Source organism: Nuphar pumila, chromosome 8 (genome assembly GCF_984573655.1).
Source record: "Nuphar pumila chromosome 8, dmNupPumi1.hap1.1, whole genome shotgun sequence".
In the NCBI taxonomy this organism is placed as follows: domain Eukaryota; kingdom Viridiplantae; phylum Streptophyta; class Magnoliopsida; order Nymphaeales; family Nymphaeaceae; genus Nuphar; species Nuphar pumila.
Genome location: NC_143256.1, coordinates 23,176,465 through 23,196,297, shown reverse-complemented (window position 1 = coordinate 23,196,297; position 19,833 = coordinate 23,176,465). Strand labels below are relative to the sequence as shown.

At 35.8% G+C, this 19,833-nt stretch overlaps 1 protein-coding gene across 1 annotated transcript; it reads right to left on the bottom strand.

Moving 5' to 3' along the window:
* Positions 1–4,708: 4,708 nt before the first annotated feature.
* LOC149829794 (uncharacterized) lies at positions 4,709–18,938 on the bottom strand. Its single transcript, XM_090015633.1, has 6 exons — positions 18,764–18,938; positions 18,528–18,664; positions 11,050–11,408; positions 6,752–6,848; positions 6,367–6,654; positions 4,709–5,911 (listed from the first exon to the last, which is right to left on the bottom strand). Exons 1-6 carry the CDS (start codon positions 18,876–18,878, stop codon positions 4,901–4,903), a joined length of 2,007 nt encoding a protein of 668 aa, XP_089871759.1. The 5' UTR covers positions 18,879–18,938; the 3' UTR covers positions 4,709–4,900.
* Between the last annotated feature and the right edge of the window lie 895 nt (positions 18,939–19,833).

Here is a 19,833-nt window from a genome sequence, read left to right as displayed (position 1 = left end):
TTAAGACATTACCAATTTCATTGTCTTATTAGGGTTGCTGTAAAATTAGTTTACTTGCATTAAATATCACAATTCATGCTTCATGTATTGCTAAACAAGAATTATCAATTGAACATGACGTGTGCATAAGCATAAACAATTGAGGTAGATTTGAATTTTTGTTTGCCTGTTTTTGTAAAATCAAACAGAAATCACAGAAAACAAATTTGACTTCTATATTTTTATTGAGTATGCCTTAGTATGTTGGAAAAACAACTCAAGAAACAGATCTTGAAAATCAATTATACAAAAAAGTTTAAAATTAAGTAACCGCATACTATTTTGAAAAATGGCATATCAGTTTCGGTAATCTACAGAAATTTTTCTCACTTGAGAATTTTTCATGGATTTATTGGTAACTCTTTTTGAAAAATTATTTTTACAATATCTCCTACTATATGTTAGATCTATCATAATTTTTCATGATTTTATCTGATCTATTTTGAATAGGTTTTCAAGACTTTCAAAATAACTGGTTAAAACAACCTTGTAACCAGAGCGAGAAAACTATGCTCTATTACAACATATGTATCCCCTTAAAACAGATCCAAATCAAACAAAATAACATGCTATAATCCAGCTTCGGATGTGTAGAACATTAAAGTATTTATATTTAATTTTTTTCGTATTTCATGGGAAACAGATTTATTTCAAAAACTGGTTGGGTCACAAACGGAAACGACAGTCCAATTTTATCAGAACTCTTGATAAAAGCATAAACCATAGACTACATGTGGTATGAACACAAGATTCAACACCATGAATGATATTCTAACATGAATACAATAAATACACATCAATATTTAGCCTTCTTTCATGCTCACCTACCATTAAAATTCATAGATCGCATTGGTAAATCATAAAACAACATGAATCTAATCTTTAATTCTTATTTAACACTAATCACATGATGAATCAATTAAAACATGATATCCCAGATTATTGCAGAAAAGATAATATCAATATTATCTTTTTTAACGTGATATAATCCATTAAGATGCTCACAACAATTTGAATCAACCAAGAAAAACAATCTTCAAAAATCAATTTTGCCTTTTCTAATTTACTAAACAATTTTTTGCATATTTTTAACCAAAATCTAGGCAAAAGCCAAATTTACAATATCAAGATCTATAGAGAAACACTAAAAAACATCCTTCTATATTCATTATACATGCTAAACAAACCAATAAAATACATATTTAAATATTTACACGATTTTTGCTTTTTAGGGTTTTAAAACTAGTCTTTTTCAAAATTGTTTTCTCAAAACCGATCTTCCAAAACACCATTCTGGGTTTTCAATAATCTTTTTCATGTAGATCTAATAGCCATGGAAGTTCTAGTAGATCCAAACTCTAGATCAAAGAGAGGGTACGCTAATGCATCACAAAATCGAACACCATGAAAGTAGAGATTCCCTACCGAAAACATATTTCTCGCAATGATACCGTCACTTTTTTCTCCATGCGCGCCTCATTTTGGGGTGGTTTAAACATTTACCAAAGTATTTGCAGGTCTCTAATGGAGGTCTGAACTACCTCTAGGGTTAGGAGAAAGAAGGAGATGTGAGGAAGAAGAAAGAAACAAAGGTAAGTTCTCTCTTTTTGAGGGGGCATGAGCTTCTCTTGCATAGACTTCAGACTTCTAAACCTAAACAAACTCTCAACCCCTTATCTAAAAAAACTAATTTCTTAAATCCCTAATTATCTCTATTTTTTTCAACTATTTAATTACTATATATTATAAATTATTCTATCTTTAATATATATAACATATATACATGATTTGACTTTATATTAAAGTCCACACAAGAGGGCCCACTATAGGGGGACATTCTCTTGTGGATAGACCTCTCAAGAGTCCAATCAATTTGGTCTTCTACCTTACTGTATCTTTTATTAATTTTAAAATCTTGATTTTCTTTTTCTTTATTTATCTCTTTATTTTTTGTTATTATTAAATATTTTATAGATTTTTTCAAGTGGTGTAACCATATGTGGGGTCCACAATGGATGTCCAGCCCATTGGACTCCATGCCCATAATAAATTTTAATTTTATTTCTAATTAAAATCCATGATTTATCCTTAATTGTATATTTTATTGGATTTCCTTACTGGATTTTAAATCTAATTAAGATCCAATCCAATAAAAGTAAACCATATCAGATCCATATCCGTATTTAATTAATAAAACTCACATCTCAATGAAAGACCAAATTCATCTTAAATTTCTAACAACTTAAATTAAATTCTTACGCGATTAAATTTTAATTTCACACCTAATTAAATTCAATATTAAATTCTATTTAAAAATTTTACTCAATTCAATTTATAATTTCAATTTCAAGTTGGCGATCAGATAAATTTTTAATTCCAACAATTTAAGGTATAAATAACAATTTAATAATTACAAAAAATTGCAGGCATTACATTTGTCGTGGTCTTTTTATATAAGAAACCATGGAAGACTGGATTAATTACCCATTAATCTTGAAGATAATGTTTCATTAAACTCGATAACCTCCACAATAACCACTAGATAGGTTATATATGCAGTCATTAACATAAATTTAGTGAGGGTTGAAACCGCCATTACACGGTTTTAGTGGCTCTTGGATTTCTATTTATAAAACCCTATGACCACACTGAATCTTGTTACCTAGATCGAATCAATTCTTGCATCATTCGATTCCAACATGCTGGTAGGTTTTTATGAGGTTTGAAAATCGACAAATTAAATTTTTTATAAATATTATAAATATTTAAGGCTTAAAAATTATACTTTTATAAAAAACACAATTCAAGTGTCTTCCTAGCAAATCAGTCATGCTGGACTCATCTGCAGGGTAAGATTTGCATTTGCTCGTCGTAGGCTGTGGTAGGCATGAAACAGAGTAGGCAACTACCCTCTAATCCGGTTTTAGCTTACCAAATCTAACTAAACAAAGACAGATTGGGTCAGATTATCAGATAAAATTCAATCTATAGACATCCTTAGATCTAGATTAAACTTTGCTAAACATAGCCATTGCTTGGTGCAATCGTACATTCTTGAAACTGTCAGTTCAGAAACACAGATTCAAGTCATATGAGCAGCCATTTCACGCAAAAGGCAGAAGGTTAGTAGCATCTCCACTTCCTCTTGGTACATTATTATAACAGAGGGATCTTGGGTTCAAATATCATGCAGTTATGTTTTTTTTTTTTTTATAATCGAGAAAAACCACCTCACTCGGCCATAATATACAAATGGATTAAGATCTAATCTGATCCATTTGTATATTTTTTACACAAAATACAATTTTCACCGATTTAATAGTACCGCATATAACATGGGTAGGGGTTCAAATTTCTCTCATTGAATTTCTGATTCAGTTTTGGGTTTATGCTTGCTGCTTAAAAATGGGAATGCAGGTCAACCATGACCCAGCCTGTGTCCGATATGTTCATCACTGAACTTGATTAGGAAGGTGGTTGGATCTGGACCCTATTTCTGTTCCAATATGGATTCAAAATTCATAGGTCAGACTTGGATCCTTGTATCTAGAAACTATGAACAATGAGGTTTCATATGGATTCAACTTCGCTTGAGCCTTTTGCTTGATTGTTTTCTTTTTCGCCAACTTGCACGCTGGCTCTCAATGAAAAAAAAATTGCGTGACTGCTCGCTTGTGTGCCACCAAAGCTAACATGATTGATTGTAGGGATGCAAATGGATCGGACCCATGATGGTGGTTTCACAATTTTTGGCTGTTTCAAATCCGATCCTAATCCCAATGTATTTAGCTGTTCTGGATCTGAACCGATTTCATCCCTATACTTGCTTGGATGTTTGCGTGACTGTATTCATGCTTGCTTGTTTGCTTGCTTATGTGCTTCCTCAATTGCTTGCCTTCTTTTTTTTATTGACTACGCCCCAGAAAACAACCGTCCCACAAATCTTTATTTGCTAATACTCTGCCTACTCCAACCAATGCTATCAGAATTGGATCCAATAGGCCTGAATCAGCCCATTTGAATCAAATCGGACTGATTCAAACTCAGATCGGTCAAATTAGGATGAATAAGCTTTCTTATAATTTTTTTGTGATTTTTTAATATTTTTAAATTAAAAAAAATAATGGAGCGATTCAATTCGAGTCTGAATTAGCCGATTCCTTGAATCTTTTTTTAAGCCCATTCGGTTCAGAAACCGATTTTAACGTCAGTGAAATCTGAAGTTCATATGGCTAAATATGAAGGTCCTTTTTTTCATGAAGAGATAAGAGGCCTTTTCTACGCTTATATTGCACAAAAAATCTTCATGCGGATGTGAAAACAATGAGCGATCATGATTCATACAAGCAATAATCATCTTCAGAAAAATCTTTAAAAGAGGAAACTAAGTTTGGACAGTAGTAAATATGTTCTATTATTTTATTAAAATATTATCGTTTAATTGAAAAACGGAAATGTTTTGTCAGAAAAAAAAATACTAAAACGTAAGGGGGAGGATCAGGTGCAATACGATTGCACATTTTCAGTGTGCTGCTGCATCTGATCACCCACCATCTGTGGAAGAGCAGATAATGGGTGATCAGGTGCAGCAGCACGCTTAAAATTGTGCAACTCAATTCTAAAATATACGCTATAGGCTGTTTTTTCTCCCCAAAGAAACAAAAACGACTTGCAATTTTTAAATCAAAATACCCAAAAATCACACCTCACAATAAGGCACCTGAATCTTAAAATAAATACAAAAAAGAGCGACTCTTTCCTAAAATCTAGCCAGAAAACCGCAATCAATTCTTAAACTCAACCACAAGGCAAAAGAAGTTATATTATGAAAAAGAATACCAACCTCTCTCTCTCTCTCTCTCTAGTTCCTAGACTTCTTCCTTGACTTTGAACTAGAAGGCTTGGTTTGCTCTGAATGTTCAGTCTTAGAGCTACCTGTTATCCCCTTGGAAGAGCTAGCAGCTGCTTGTGAAGATTTGGAAGATGTGGTTGTGCTTGTGGAAGTCTCGACATGCCTTTCTCTAGCAACTGAGCCCTGGGAACCTCTAACCTGAGCAGCTCTCTTATCCTTTCTCCTTGGCCTATAACTAGACCTCTCTCTCTTTGGCAGCCACCTTTCTGGATCGGGAGGAGGGCCAGGATTTGCTGGATCAAACCCTTTTGGGTACTTGGGCTTCCTTTTGCGCTTCTTCTTTGTCTTGGACTTGCCTTTTGTTTCCTCCTCTATGTTCTTCATATATATATCGGTGCCCTTCATCTGACCAGCACCGGGTGTCTGCTCTAAGCTCTCTAAATCGATGTCCTTCAGCCCAGAGAGTGCTGGCAATTGCTTCTCATACATCTCTGCTTTGCTGATATCGACGTGTGCCATAGTTGTGACAAGCCCCACCAACGCATTGATGCTCTGGCTGCTCTTCACCAGATTCTCAAATAGCTGGGCAGCTTCCTCCTCCTTACCATGTTTGAGTTTGAAATTTGCTGCTTCTTGCATGATCAAGTCCTTCTTGGATTCTCCGACCATGGAATTGGACCACCACTGGAGAGCTGAATCAAGGGTAGCATCCGCACCATCAACATCTCCAGCTCGCTGTCTGAGAGAGACCAAGGTGGCAACCGTGGCAGGTAGGTGTTGGATATCTGAAACTTGAGAAAGAGATTCCGCAGCTATGGCATGGTGACCAGCTGCAGCAGCAATCTGAGCACGTGCTAGGAGGGCCATCTTTGCTTTATCTGGAAATTTATCTGCAAATTGTCCTAGGAGCTCCTCTGCTCGGCTTGCTTTATTTTCTCGAACCAGAACAGAAGCTTGAAGCAGAACAGGCATCACACTGTCTGGGAATATAGTTGCAAGAGAAGTTGCAAGCTCCCGAGCCTGCAAAAAGCACATGGCAGAAAATCAACCCAAAAGCACATAGAATAACTAAGGATATGCCAGGAAATATTGAAACAAGTATGAAGGAAAGACATCGTGAGGAGAAAAATAAATTCAAAGCACAGCAAAAATGTAGGACTGTAAATATTGAAACCAAAACATTGCTCAGCAAAACTACAAGACTTCCTAGAGCTATGAAAAAGTCTTCTTATTGGTATTGACCAGAATTTCATGAATTCATCACTTCATTGACACTAAGATCTATTGGTTCTGGGAGGAAAATGAAAAATCACCAAGACTACTGATACTGCTGAAGGTTGAAGCATTCCAAATAGAAATGAACTGGATAATTGCTAGCAACAGCAAAAGTGCAGCCAAAGAGATGCCACTATACCACCACATAAGAATGCATTTATAAGTTCTAAAAATAAATAGAATTAGAGGAAAAGCTAAACCTGATCCATCCTGTTTGCATGTAGTAGTAGAAGCAAGCGGTTAGCATAAATTGCTTCCTTTTGCCTTGGGAAAAGTTTAACATCAAGCCCATGGGCAAGCTGAAAGTGGCTTGGTCCATTGCCTTTCTCTACTAAATGATCAAGTTTCCTCAGTCCATCTGAGACATCCCTAGTTCCTTTCAGTGCAATCAGGTTGTTTGTTGCCACCGCAAAAGAGGAAACATCAGCCACATTACGCTTTATGAGATCTGTGTATGATGCAGTTGCCTCTTCCGTGTGCTCCAGTAGCTGAAAATAAACTAGTCACTGAATCAATACTACTGATAATTACAAAGGCTTCAAGATTAAGGGTGCAACTATAACAAGAAACAAGATCAGATTTCACCTGTTGAACATACGCTAGTTGAACAACAATTGGAGCAAGTTCATTCTCGATCTCCTCCTCTGTGCAGTCATCATCCATCAGTACTTCCTGACCAATCCTACAAAGAAATGCATGTATTACGCAACTGTACAATATAGCCTACCGGACAATAATAATCCAAATCTTACCAAAAATGGTAAATGATGGGCACAGATTTTATATTACTTAGATGAATGACAAGTGACAGAAAAAGGTAAGGAAGCAAGGATTGTGGTATTAAAGAGATACACAATACATAAAATATAACACACAAGAAAACAGTAACAGAATAAATAATGCATAAAAGTGCAGCACATTCTTATGAATATGCAACTTGTTCCATTGTTTTTTCTTTTGTCATTTCTCATTCTAGCAACATGAACCTCTAGATGGCTTCTTTTCTTTTGTAGGATATGCCTTGAAGAATACCATTTTCCATCCACCTATTTGTTTGTGGAATCTATCAAATGATGTACAAATTCCAGTCTCCTAATCAGAGTAAATAACATAATATTTCCTTTTCAATCTAAGAAATTAATACTGTAAATAGCATGATAAAGAAAACTAGAATAATGGATATAAAATACTCATCAAATCACCAATCCCGGACTAAGGGTATGTTTGCTTGCATCTCATGTGATTCAAAATAACATGTCATTCCATCTCATGATTTGAAATCACCTGGTTCAAAATAATGTCATTCCATCTCATGTGATTTGAGATCGTATCATTCCAAATCGTATGGTGGATAATGTGATAGGGAATCACATCAGAAGTGAATACAATGACCTCAAATGTGATTTCAAATTTCACTTTCCATTAGAAAACATTAGAAATGGGGCAAATGAAGCTGTTCTCTCACTGTTGTAAGAGGAGGATTCTCATTTGGGGACAATCAAATGCGCACTAAAAGTCCATCTTTCTTCCCTTTCCCTCGAATCCAGATCCCTCCGTATGCAATAGCCTACCCCATTGGCATCTGAATCTGCAACTGAATCCAAAGAAAGAGATGCATCCGAATATGGCGATATGGACTTTTGTCTTCCATCTATCTTCCTTGTTTCACTGTCACTATTTTATCTATGTTTTTTTGAAGGTAGACTCGCTTCTAGTTGCTTTCAATGTGGATTTCATCAACCCGTGCTCTTGACTCCCAGCTGACAAGGACCACAAGTTCACATGCAAATCCTCAGTAGTGATGTTTTCCTTCAAGGGGTTACATGTATAAGCATTGTTGTTTCCTCTTGCACTTTGGTCAGACCACATTTCACACACATCGTAAAACACTTCTAGCAAAATATAAAAGCAAGTTGAGAAACAAAAGACTAAAAGCAAAATAGTTATGTATAATAATAGAACATACTATCTTCCTCAATCTGGACAGCATCTGCAATGAAATATAATATGCATGACCCAAGAATGATCCCACCTATGCCTTGGAGATCAAACTTCCAAAGTTTTTTTTTTGATGGGCAAGCTGTGGTTAGGCAGATCCCCTACCAGTTCATTAATCAAAGAATTTCGCTTGATTTTAATGGTCAAAATTAAAAAGTTTTACCACATCTTAGTTGGTTCGTTTAGGCCTTGTCAATGAAACTTGGGCCAAACCCAAACTCAATTGATGCCACCTAAAATTAAGGATTTATCGATTTTACTACAACACTTAGCCAATTTTTTTGAAATCTCAGAATTTAACATAGTATAAAAACACATGATATTACATCCCAATCCCCTTAAAAGAATTTCATCCACGAAATTAGAGCGCATCAAATAGGTGTGAGTAGTGTTCACGCATATCAGCCTTAGGCTCCCAGGTGCACGCGTCCAGTCCGTGATGCTGCCAACGCACCTTCACAAACGGGATCATCCTACTACGTAGTGTCCTCTCCTGGCAATCCACAATCTCCACCGGCCTCTACTCTGTCGTCAAGTTAGGTTGTACCTCGACCACATCGTAATGGATTACGTGTGAGGGGTCAGGCTTTTCATCAAGCAACTACCACTCTACGTTGTGAAAAAATGACCACCACTGCCTATTTCATAGGAAAAAGGAAAGTTAAAACTTCCTTGTTTCAAGGTAGAAGGTCAATGCAGAACCCTTACCTACTTACACTAGATTCTCAATCTCCAGATTTAGCACTTAATCTATCAAAGGTCAAAACATCAAAGACATATGTTCTCTGCTAAGTTATGCCTGCAGTTTCTTGCAACACCATTAAGGATGTCAATTATCAATGGGACACATCTGAAAAAAAGCTCCAATTGCTTAAACAGGCCCAGTTTGGTATTGAATTATAAACTCTGGTTGTTTTGGGACCTGTTGTTTTACTTATCCACTCTAATCGGATTCTTACAGGTGTCAAAATTTGGTGTTTTCCAGGTGCGGACTTGGCACCTGTGAATCCAGGAATGACCTTCAAAAAGACTAATAACCACCTCTCCACTTGAAATGATTAGATTGTACCTTATTTCTTAAATACTAGAAATACAGCACAGAACTGACTGGACCTAAATATTTCAATAGGTTTCATCCCGGTCCAGTTTTTATTTTATACTTGGATTTGGATCTAAGAGATTTTGTATTTGGCTCCAAACCCAAATTCAACCTTCGTTGTGATCATTTCCAATTAGTTGGATTTGGTAAGACATACATCCAACATAATGCTAATATCCCTAACCATGAGGTGCAAGATGGACAATGGCATGTATATTTGATGCTATAAACCTGTATGTTTCCTTCACATGCTACTTTTGACATCGGCCAATCCTCCTGCAAAATACCAATATTCAGCTATACATCAACTAGCCAATCCTCTTCTAAAAGACCAGAATACTCAGACTAGTCAAACATCAGATGCTTTCTGTTCCTATAAACAAACATGTGCATGTTAAAAGGATGGATGGTGCATTTGTTTTGAAAAAGGTACTGTAGACAATCTTTCTATGCTAGCATAAGGATATATGTGGCTAGAACACACTAGTAAGATGTCTGATAATAAGTTGCATGGATTTTGAGTTGCCTCAAACATTAGCATGAGTACGTTGGAGGAAATACACTACACAATTATATCCTGTTCTCTGGAGATGCTATAGGTGATGCCATAAAATATTAAAATTATTGTTTGACAACTCTGGCAGGTTGGTTCTTGTTGTACCTTCTAAGGAGTCCTTTTATGGTGAATTAGAATATTTGTCAAATCCAGGCCTCAATTTTCTAAGTAGGATATGGAATCACATGACCACAACCACCGTCACCACCACCACAACCATCATGAATTGCCCCACATCTATTGTATTCGTAGTGTAGGCTATGACATTACGTACACGTGTTACAGAGGGGTAGACATGAATTTTGCATGTAAAGAATTAATAAAATGTCATACGAAAAGTTACACTGCTAATACAATGATTCATGTAAAATCAGTTTCTTGCTACATCAATTGCACCATAACAGCTTTGTATTTTGAATCTTGAAACTATGTTGGTATTAGATCTCATTTATCTGAAGCCTTTAGGTACCAGGGTATCATATCTGCCTGTTCTGCCACCTAAACACAAACATGGTTTTGGAATCTGTCATAGCATATAATTGTGTTTTAAGATTGTTTCTGTATATGAAATGTTTATGATTCTTGTTATATAAATCGACTACTTATTTCATGCAGTAAAAACTTAAGCTAACTATTAGCATTAGAATTATTCATTATAAATTGCGTATGCATAAGCAAACATGGCCAGTTAGCAAGTCTCAGAAATTCAATAATTTTGATTGCAACTCAGAATATGTAGCATACTGGGGAAAACATTAGCAGAAGAAAAAGGGAGTTCAAGTTATTCAACATTGTAGGCATACAAGAAAATAAGTCATTCCACCATGATCCATCCATCAACATATGCATCCAAAACTCCACACATCCCCTACAGCCAGACACTATAATGTGCATGCATGAACTTATGCAGAATTCAGGCTAATGAATTCTGCTATTTGTAATAATGTTCCCAATAAACAAATTATGAATGACAGGTGTCCCTTATCATCAAACTGCAATGTGCAATTAGGTCATCCATGCCATCACTTCTGGCTAATTATAAACAAAGTGACCACTTTCAGATATTCAAAAAGATCTATCGGTGTGTGCTAAAAAAAATCAATTGGTAAATGAAAATGAAAAAAATAAGCAACCAACAAAATACATACGTATAATGATAAAGTAAAATCACAATGACTTCATTCTATGCTTTGGATCAAATGCAGCAGAACTAAGTAATAATCATCTTACCTTCGTGCAGAAAGTAGAAGCTTTTCAGCATCAGCATATTTCTTTTTCTCAATCAAAGAGCAGGCGATGTTGTATGCTATCTCAAATCTGCTATCAGCTGTAACTTTCAGCATGTCCATCATACTTTGGACTTCCGAAGCCTTTCCTGCTGATATTAGAGAAGCAACAATATTTACATATAAATCTGAAGAGTCAACTTTAAACTTCGGAAGCTTGTCATAGTTCTGTATACAAGCATCCATTCTCCCAAGACGATAAAAAATCTGTGACTCTAGTTGCAGAACATTGGGATTTTTCTCCTTTTCTTTTAAACAATCCAGTGCTTCTTGAAGCTTATTCTGCCTGTACAAGCAATATGCCTGGGGATTGGCAACATAAATCAAACATGAGAAACTACAAACAATGACAAACTCAACTATACTGGCATGAAGGGATCGAATGAGATAGCTAGATGGCTAGGTCTCACTATCATACCAAAAGGGTCTCAGATTTGAATCACACACACCTCTTAAAAAAAAGGAAAAAAAATATTTCCTAATGAATGAAATAAACTGAGAAAATTTTCACAATATGTAATATCATCATTCAGCAAACTAAAATACGAATCAGATGCCTTAAGACTAAATATAGCCTAATAACCTAAGGCCAAAATCAGAACTACTATAAATGATCTAAAACATGTCTCTGAATATCAGCCCAACCATTCAACAACCACCAGAAACTACCAGTTTAAACTGGAAGGAACAACAATACAGGAACTGAAAAGACGTCATTCACGACTGGCATGTTGAAATATTTGTATAACATGTAATGGGTATTTTCGTACCCTAATCACTGTACGGAAGCATACTTAATGAGAAGCAAAACCGCAGACCCTTATTGGGTTTTCTCTGCAGCCATCAGAGCGTCTCTCTCCTCCCTCGTTGCTTTCTCACATGGTATCAGAGCAACAGGTTCCAGGTTCTCTCTCCAACGTCTTCTTCCAAGGTAATCTTTTTCTTTCTCCTCTTGAATCTATTGAATCTTTCAGCCAACATATTCGGCAGAATATTTCTTTCCAGTTAACGTATTCTGTTTTTCTGTTTTTCTTTATTGCTAAGGTCTCTATCTCGTCAATCCCTTTTCACTTTTAATCGTCACCCACCATTAATCGTCATCCTTTTTCCTTTAAAGTCTGCACCTTCTCTATTTGCATTTTCTTTTCCTCCTCACACTCTTTGACGTGATTCCATATGGTCACGCAAGAGCAAATCCTTGGTGATTTCATAAGTTGTTTCTCATCTCCTTCAGAAAAGTAAGGACAAATTCTGATCTGAGTAAAATATTAGATTTCTTTTCTTTACATTTTAGAATATCGTTACATCCAAAAATCAGATTCATTCAACCCTTTGCATCTTTCAAAAGGAAAAACACGTTATATCCAAATAATGTGTTTTTGTTTTGCTTTTCATTAATTGATCTTTATTCAGATCAGTTTACTGCATAACTTCGTTTTCTGTCTCGGGTCTGCTGTAAAAAAAGAAAAAGAAAACAAGGCAGCCGAGTTCTAAGTTTTCTAAAATTACGTATTGGTTCTGACCTTTATTTCTGACTTCTTTGTTCTACTCCAGTATTCTTTTTCTTCCGCCTTCAATTACCTATGGATTCTTTTTCTTTTTCTTCTTCTCAATCTGTCCTTTCTTCCAATTTTTTTAGCCAACTTGTGTCAGAAAAACTGAATAACTCCAATTTTCTTATCTGGAAAAGACAAATCATCACATTCATAAGAAGTCAGGATCTTTCTGGACATCTAGAGGGCTTTGTTTCTGTTCCTCCAGAGTTCATATCACATGATGGCAAGACTGGGGAGGGTGACACTTCCATTACTTTTGTCAGAAATCAAGAATATATATCCTAGATGAAGAGAGATCAAACTTTGGTTGCCTACATCACTTTCACCCTGTCACAAGAGATGCTTGTGGCAATCCCCGATAACTGCACAACTATGCAGTTATGGCATCGTCTCGTTCAGACGTATTCTCAAGTTTCTCAGGCAAGAGTTTTATTTTTAAAGAAAGAATTTCAAATGCTGAGAAAGGACTCCATGATTGTCATGGAGTACTTAAACAAAATGAAAACCATCACAGATCAGTTGGCCATAGTGGGTTGCATGGTTAACGACAAAGATATGGTACAACAAACCTTGAGCGGGCTAAGACCCGATTATCATATGATGGTTACTTCCTTGCTGTGTTTGCCAGACTTACCTACATTTGAAGATCTTCGTGCTAAGCACTTACAGTATGAGATGACTTTGAAAGGATTCTCTGAAGGTAATCACAACCCCGTTAGAGCCCACGACGTTCTTGCCACAGGAGTCACCTATGGTCGATGATGTGGCAGGTATGAATCTCGAGAAGGAGGAAGTCAAGAGAGGAATGGACAAGGAGTTCGTGGAATATTACCTACTCCTAGTATGCCTCCTAATCTGCAAAGGCAAATGACAATACCTACATGCTTTCTCTGCAACAAAAATGAGCACATAAAGGCAAATTGCTGGTTTAACCCGCAAAATAGAGGAAAGCAATTGGAGACAAGAAAGGGAACATATACATTGAAAAATAGTGGAGAAGTCAAAGAACTGTTATTGTCTGCTTTGGCTGAATTAAATATCAAACAGAATGATCAAGGCACTTAGTATGTTGATTCTGGTGCAGCTACTCATGTCACCGGTGATGTTGGTAAGCTCCTAAATCTTGTTCCTTATGTTGGTAGAAATAGTATAGTCACTAGAGATGGGTCTCACCACCATATTTAATATATTGAAATTTTTGTAATTCCTATGTTCAACTCTTCTCTTGCTCTTTAGAATGTCATCCATGCTCCTAATATCTAGAAAAATATTGTTTCTGTCTCTAAGCTTGTAGATGACATTAATGCTTCAGTTGAGTTTACTCCTTTCTCTGTTTGTGTTAAGGACCTTCACACGAGGAAAACGTTCGTTGAAGGAAAACGATAAGGGAATATGTATGTGTTCCAAGAGAATCCTTCATCTCGCATTCAGTCTGTTGATTCCACCTTGAAGCTCACAACATCATCCTCAGTTCCTCATGATAGTGTTTTTAATCTTTCTGAATGTATTGAGCTGAATCTTTGGCATGGTCATCTGAGTCATTGTAGTAGTCATTTTATTGATAAGCTTGTTTCAAGTAGTCTTATTCCCAAGTCAAGTCTAAGTTTAAGTGTCGACAATAAAAATTTTTCTAGTTGTCTTAAGTGTAAGAGTCATTTTCTTCCTTTTCATTCCATTAATAAAAGAGCTTCAAGACCATTCGAGATTATATGTTCTGATGTTTGGGGTCTGACTCCAGTTTCTTCCATGTCCGGCACTAAATATTATCTCATCTTTGTTGATAGTTATTCTCGATACACATGGATTTTCTTTATGAAAAGTAAATCTGAAACCTTTAAATTATTTGAGAATATCAATTGTTTTCAATGTGATGGAGGGGTAAATTCTCTTCAAATGACTTTATTAGTTTCCTCCAGACAAATGGGATAAGTAGACAGGTGTCTTGCCCTTATACACCTCAACAGAATGGGATTGCTGAATGGAAGCATTACCATATTGTCGAGAGTGCAATGAGCATGATGCATGATAGTAATCTTCCAATTGCCTCCTGGAAAGAAGTCTTTCATACAACAGTCTATGTCATAAATCGATTGCCCATGAACATCTTGGAAAACAAATCACCCTATTTCTCTTTGCATGGTGTGCATCCAAATTATCATGATTTGCGTGTATTCGGGTGTGTGTTATGTTCATGTTGACAGTTTAATGCGGCATAAGTTTCAGGATAAGGCCTTAAAGTGCAGATTCGTTGGGTACGCTGATGATTACAAAGGCTACAAATGTTATGTTCAGCTTGATTTTTCATGTTGTATTTTTTATGTGTTTTTTTCCTTTCAAATTTTCCATTGATTACGTTACATCTCTATTTTAACTAAAATTTATTAACGTTTTTAACAATTATGATTTAGAATTATTGCCCAAGGATTGGCTATTAGGATGGTATTCGTGCATTATTGTTTAACATTAGGATTTAGAATGTCCATATGCACATAAAAATTATATATATATATATATATATATATATATATATATATATATATATATATAGAGAGAGAGAGAGAGAGAAAGAGAGAGAGAGAGAGAGAGAGAGAGAGAGAGAGAGAGAGAATGGCCATGTCCCTGTCTCCTAGTTTCAGAAAACTCATGTCGTACCAAGTGTACCCATATCATGTCCATAGCTGTGTCTTTGTCTGTGTCATAGCATGATAATCATCTAAAAAGTTGCACAGATTTTACAGATCAGAAGGGAAAACTCAAAGCTTGCTTTTAAAAATATATAGAAATTTTGAATGAAACTGACAGTAATTTTAAATCCCCACCTAGTTTATCAAATATCCAGAAAACTATTGTTTCACCAAATCCCTTATCTACAGTAGAGAATCTACAAATGAAAGTCTTTATGATTCATAAGCCATCCATAGTCACCAATATCGGCGATATTTTCAAAATATCACAAGATTTTCTGAGATATTGGGAAAATCTCACAATATTTTCAAAATATCTCCAAAATGAAAATATAGCATGTTTTTTTAATTTCTAAAACTCTCAAGATTTTCCCGAGAAAAATCAGTTTTTGAAAATCCCTCTGAGAAAAACCCTTGTCAAGATATGGAAAAGAAAAACATCTCAAGCTTGGTAGTATGATGATAACTCTAGTCTTTTGTGCATAGTGTCATTGGTTTTGTTTATTTGTCCATCAGAAAGTTTGAACACTCTCTTGGTATGATGATAACTATAGTTGTTTGCATTCAGTGTAGTTGATTTGAATATTTTTCCATAACGAGAGTCACCACACCCTTCAGTTTTTTGCTGATGATATGACTGTCAGGTAGTTATTCTTCTCTCATCAAGTCCTCATCACAGAAAATTTAAAATAAGAATAAAATGAACTAAATGTATTCAAATAAACTTGGTCACTGAATAAGCTGATTGTGTACAAGAAAAATATAGAATGTAGTGAGTGAAAGACATCCTCAAATTCAGCCTGCTACAAAATTATCCCAATGATGGCTTCTTTGACAAAGACGTCTAGATTGTTGCATTTTATGGATAGAATTCATCTCCTAAATTAATAGATGCAAAATAACCTGAAGAAGAAGGGTATATACTGCTTGCCAGCTGCTACCTTATGTGCTTCAGAGGGTAGACACCACACTGCTTTTGGTTTTGTTCATTCTTTCAGCTTGCCATCTTACTCATTCTTATGTCAGAGACTTGCTGCTAAGCCTATTATGATTTCACAATAGCCAGAAGTGGAACATAATTTGGAAATGGTGGATTTAATAAGCTTGGTGGCTTATTTGGCTAGCAAGGAATGATCACATTTTTCATTGGTTTTTCTATAAGCCTATTATTCAGCAGGTCTAGGATCAATTTGATAATTGTAACACTTGCACATATCTTAAGTAATATATCAGATTGTATTATATGATATTTGTCATATTTTTCTTATAAATCTCTCTCTCTCCTTTCTCATTTTCTACATAGTCCCGACCGTTATTTCTTTGTTATTCACTGTAACATATGGTTTTTGTTATCGTGTACTATGTGATGGATTATATCATTTTAAGTGTTGTGAAGTAAGCTAACAAAGCAACTTTGGATGACCATGTCTTTATCCTCATATTGCAGACAATGCATATATTGAGCTACTGGTTAATTTAAAAAAAAAAAGAATATATAAGAATGGCACAGGCATGAGTCATCACACAACTACCACAAGATACCACCTCTGATATGCAACATAAAATTCAATGAATATTAATGATTATATATATAGTCGTTAGTATGTAAAAACGACTTAGAACATTTCTTTTTTTTTGGTCAAACTAAGCCTATGGATGTGATCTACATAGTTTTTTTCAGTGGGAACTGGATTTTGAATTGCAGAAATCCAACATGTGTACAGGTTTTTCTAACAAAAATCAATGGATAAGCACTGATTTTTCCGACTAAAAGAAAAAAAAAACATGTTTTTTCATTGTAAAAACATGATCCAAGGGTCAATTCCCACTAAATCAACCATGTTGAACACATCTAATAGATTAGATTGGGTCAGAACAACTTGTACCAGGAGATTCCAAACTAGATTGTAGGTAATTGACTGTAGCAAATAGATACATATATAGTCTTGTTATGATTTTCTATTTTTATTAATTGTTTTTAATTTTTTATATATTTTTTGAATATTTAAAAACATTTACACCCATATCTTAGACCTTTTCGACGTACATCTAGGTGTGCTTTTTAGAACATTTGGTATCCATGAACATTTTTAACATTTCATAAAATATATAGAATACAATATAAGGGGTACGGGGTTAAACCCAAAACTTTTTATTCTCATCCATCTTTCTGTTCTTCCTGTTCCTATTCCTTCTTCCTCCCCTTCCTCCTCCTTTGCTTCTTCTTTCAGTTATTAATTTTGAATGCTGCACTATTTTAGGATCTACTTTTTTGTATTTCCAAATTTTTCACAAAAAAATTTGCTTGGCCAACTTTGGTCCCTATGCGAAGCGAAGTTACCACATAGGAAGTGTCCATTGCTTTTGGCTACATAGTTCCGATCTAACTCATTAATGAACTTTAATGCTGGTCAGCACCAGTTGTCCTTCTTGACATAAGTAACACCAAGAATGACCTCAATTCACACACGAAGCAATAATAGTAAGATAAAAAAAACAGGAGTTATGTGACCATAACAATGGCAAAATGGTTCTAATATATGGCATTCCAAGTGTGAGCTAATGCATTGCGACCTTTGCTGTGAGCAAAAGGATGATGATGTTGATAACAGATTGGTAATGCTACATGGTGCTCCAGGGACCAAATAACAGAATAGAGCTTCTCTTTAAACTCAAGCCCTAGTAAAATGGGAATGGCTTCCTTCACTCACGTTATTGAACCTAGAAACAATTGTTCTATCATTATGTTGCAAGGCAATCAGAAAATATTAAAAAAAATGCAAAATATCTAAAGCGACTAAGATGCCACACTTTATGCTGTCAACTCATTGGGAGTTCATATCAAACAATCTCGCTATGTAATGATCGAATAAGAATTTGAAGCCCTTCTAGTCCCTTGCACGAGAGAGAGAGAAACTATCGGAAACATCGTAACAAAACAAATACGATATTGAATTTCAGGTCACCAAATTCCAACAAGCAATAAAGATAAAATTATTTGCACAAACAGCTTCATTTCTCGGATTAAAGAATAGAACAATCACAAACAATGTGCGTAATACACGTTTGTTTCTCAAACTTTAAAAACCGCTCACCCAACAACCAAATACGAGGGCTGAAGAATTGCCAATCAGAAACCTAAAAAAGAGTAACACAGTAAGACAAAGTAGAAATGCAGAAACCTTGCAGAATTCGAGATCGAGGCCGAGTTTCTCGCAGTCCCGGATCGTCGAGAGGGCCCGATCGAAGCTGTCCATTTTGATGAGCGCCACGGCCTTGCATCTCAAAGCGTCTTCATCCCTCGGTGCCGCCGACAAAACTGCAACAAAATTACGCGACATGAGAGTCGCTGGAGATCAGAAAGGCCAATATACGAGATCTCGCGAGAGACAAAGAGGAGATAGATGAAAATCCTTACTCTGATCGGCGATCTTGACGGCTTGGTCAAACTCCTCATTGTGGATGTGGCGATTGAGGGAGGTGAAGAGCTCTTCTACGGCAATGGAAGGGGCGGAGGAAGGAGGGGGAGCCATTCTTTCCTCCTCTCGGTATGACCTAACGGAGGAGGAGAGAGATATACCTGAAGATTAAGGAAACGGCCGCCTCTTGCCGGGCGGCGGATGGTACAGGACGTGACTCCGACCTACCCGGACCAGTGGGTCCGGGTTTTCGACGTGGGCCCAAGCCTAACCGCCCAGGCTAATGAGTTTTTTTTTCAGAGGATTTTTTTTTATATATATTTACAAAGAGAAACTGCCCCCAGAAACAGTGCGTGCCGCACTTATGGTAACTGTTCTGGCAGTATAAAACTTCGTGAGCTTACCTTTGCTCCCAAAAAAATCGTCATTCTTCAGCTAAGGCAAAGGGTGATCACTCATGAGATTTGAACTTAAACCGCCAAGCAGCTTAAGCCTCATCTCACTGTGACAAACCCCTTAGTTCTAAGTTATTTTTTGAAAACACAAGTGCAAGGTTTTAATCTCTTTCAAATATTTTAATTTTTTTTTATAATAAAGTCAATCAAAATTATTTTGTTAGTCGAGACCAACATCAAAGCTGATATTTCATTAAGTTTTCATTCAGAATTACTTTGTTAGTGACTAACAAAACAAACAATAAAGCTGATCGTACATCAAGTTATATAAAAAACATTCAATCTTTCTTATCCTTCACCCAAACAATCATTCTTACTTAATTTTATCCTTTTTTATTATAGAGGTTCTAACTATCTCAATCTATTGGGATTAAGTTGGTATGGATACTCGTGCAATGTCATAAATGACAACCACCATTTTTTTTAGAATATCTTACTCAAAAAAATTTAGAATATCTTAAAATTTTTAGAATATCTCACCTAAGGCTATAAATAGGGGTCATCCTTGTATTTTGTTCAAATGTTGAATAACAACTCTTATGAAAGCTTCCATAGGTTGGAGATTTCTCTTTGGGTGGATCCCTATCACTAGTTTCGGCGATGGATAGAAAAAT

Bases quoted from the DNA above. Each gene is read 5' to 3' on its own strand.
- LOC149829794 (XM_090015633.1), bottom strand. From the start codon at position 18,878: ATGGCTCCCCCTCCTTCCTCCGCCCCTTCCATTGCCGTAGAAGAGCTC. The intron at 18,665-18,763 runs GTAAGGATTTTC...ATTTTGTTGCAG, and splicing joins CGTCAAGATCGCCGATCAGA to TTTTGTCGGCGGCACCGAGG. The intron at 6,849-11,049 runs GTAAGATGATTA...ATTTCTTTGTAG, and splicing joins CTTCTACTTTCTGCACGAAG to GATTGGTCAGGAAGTACTGA.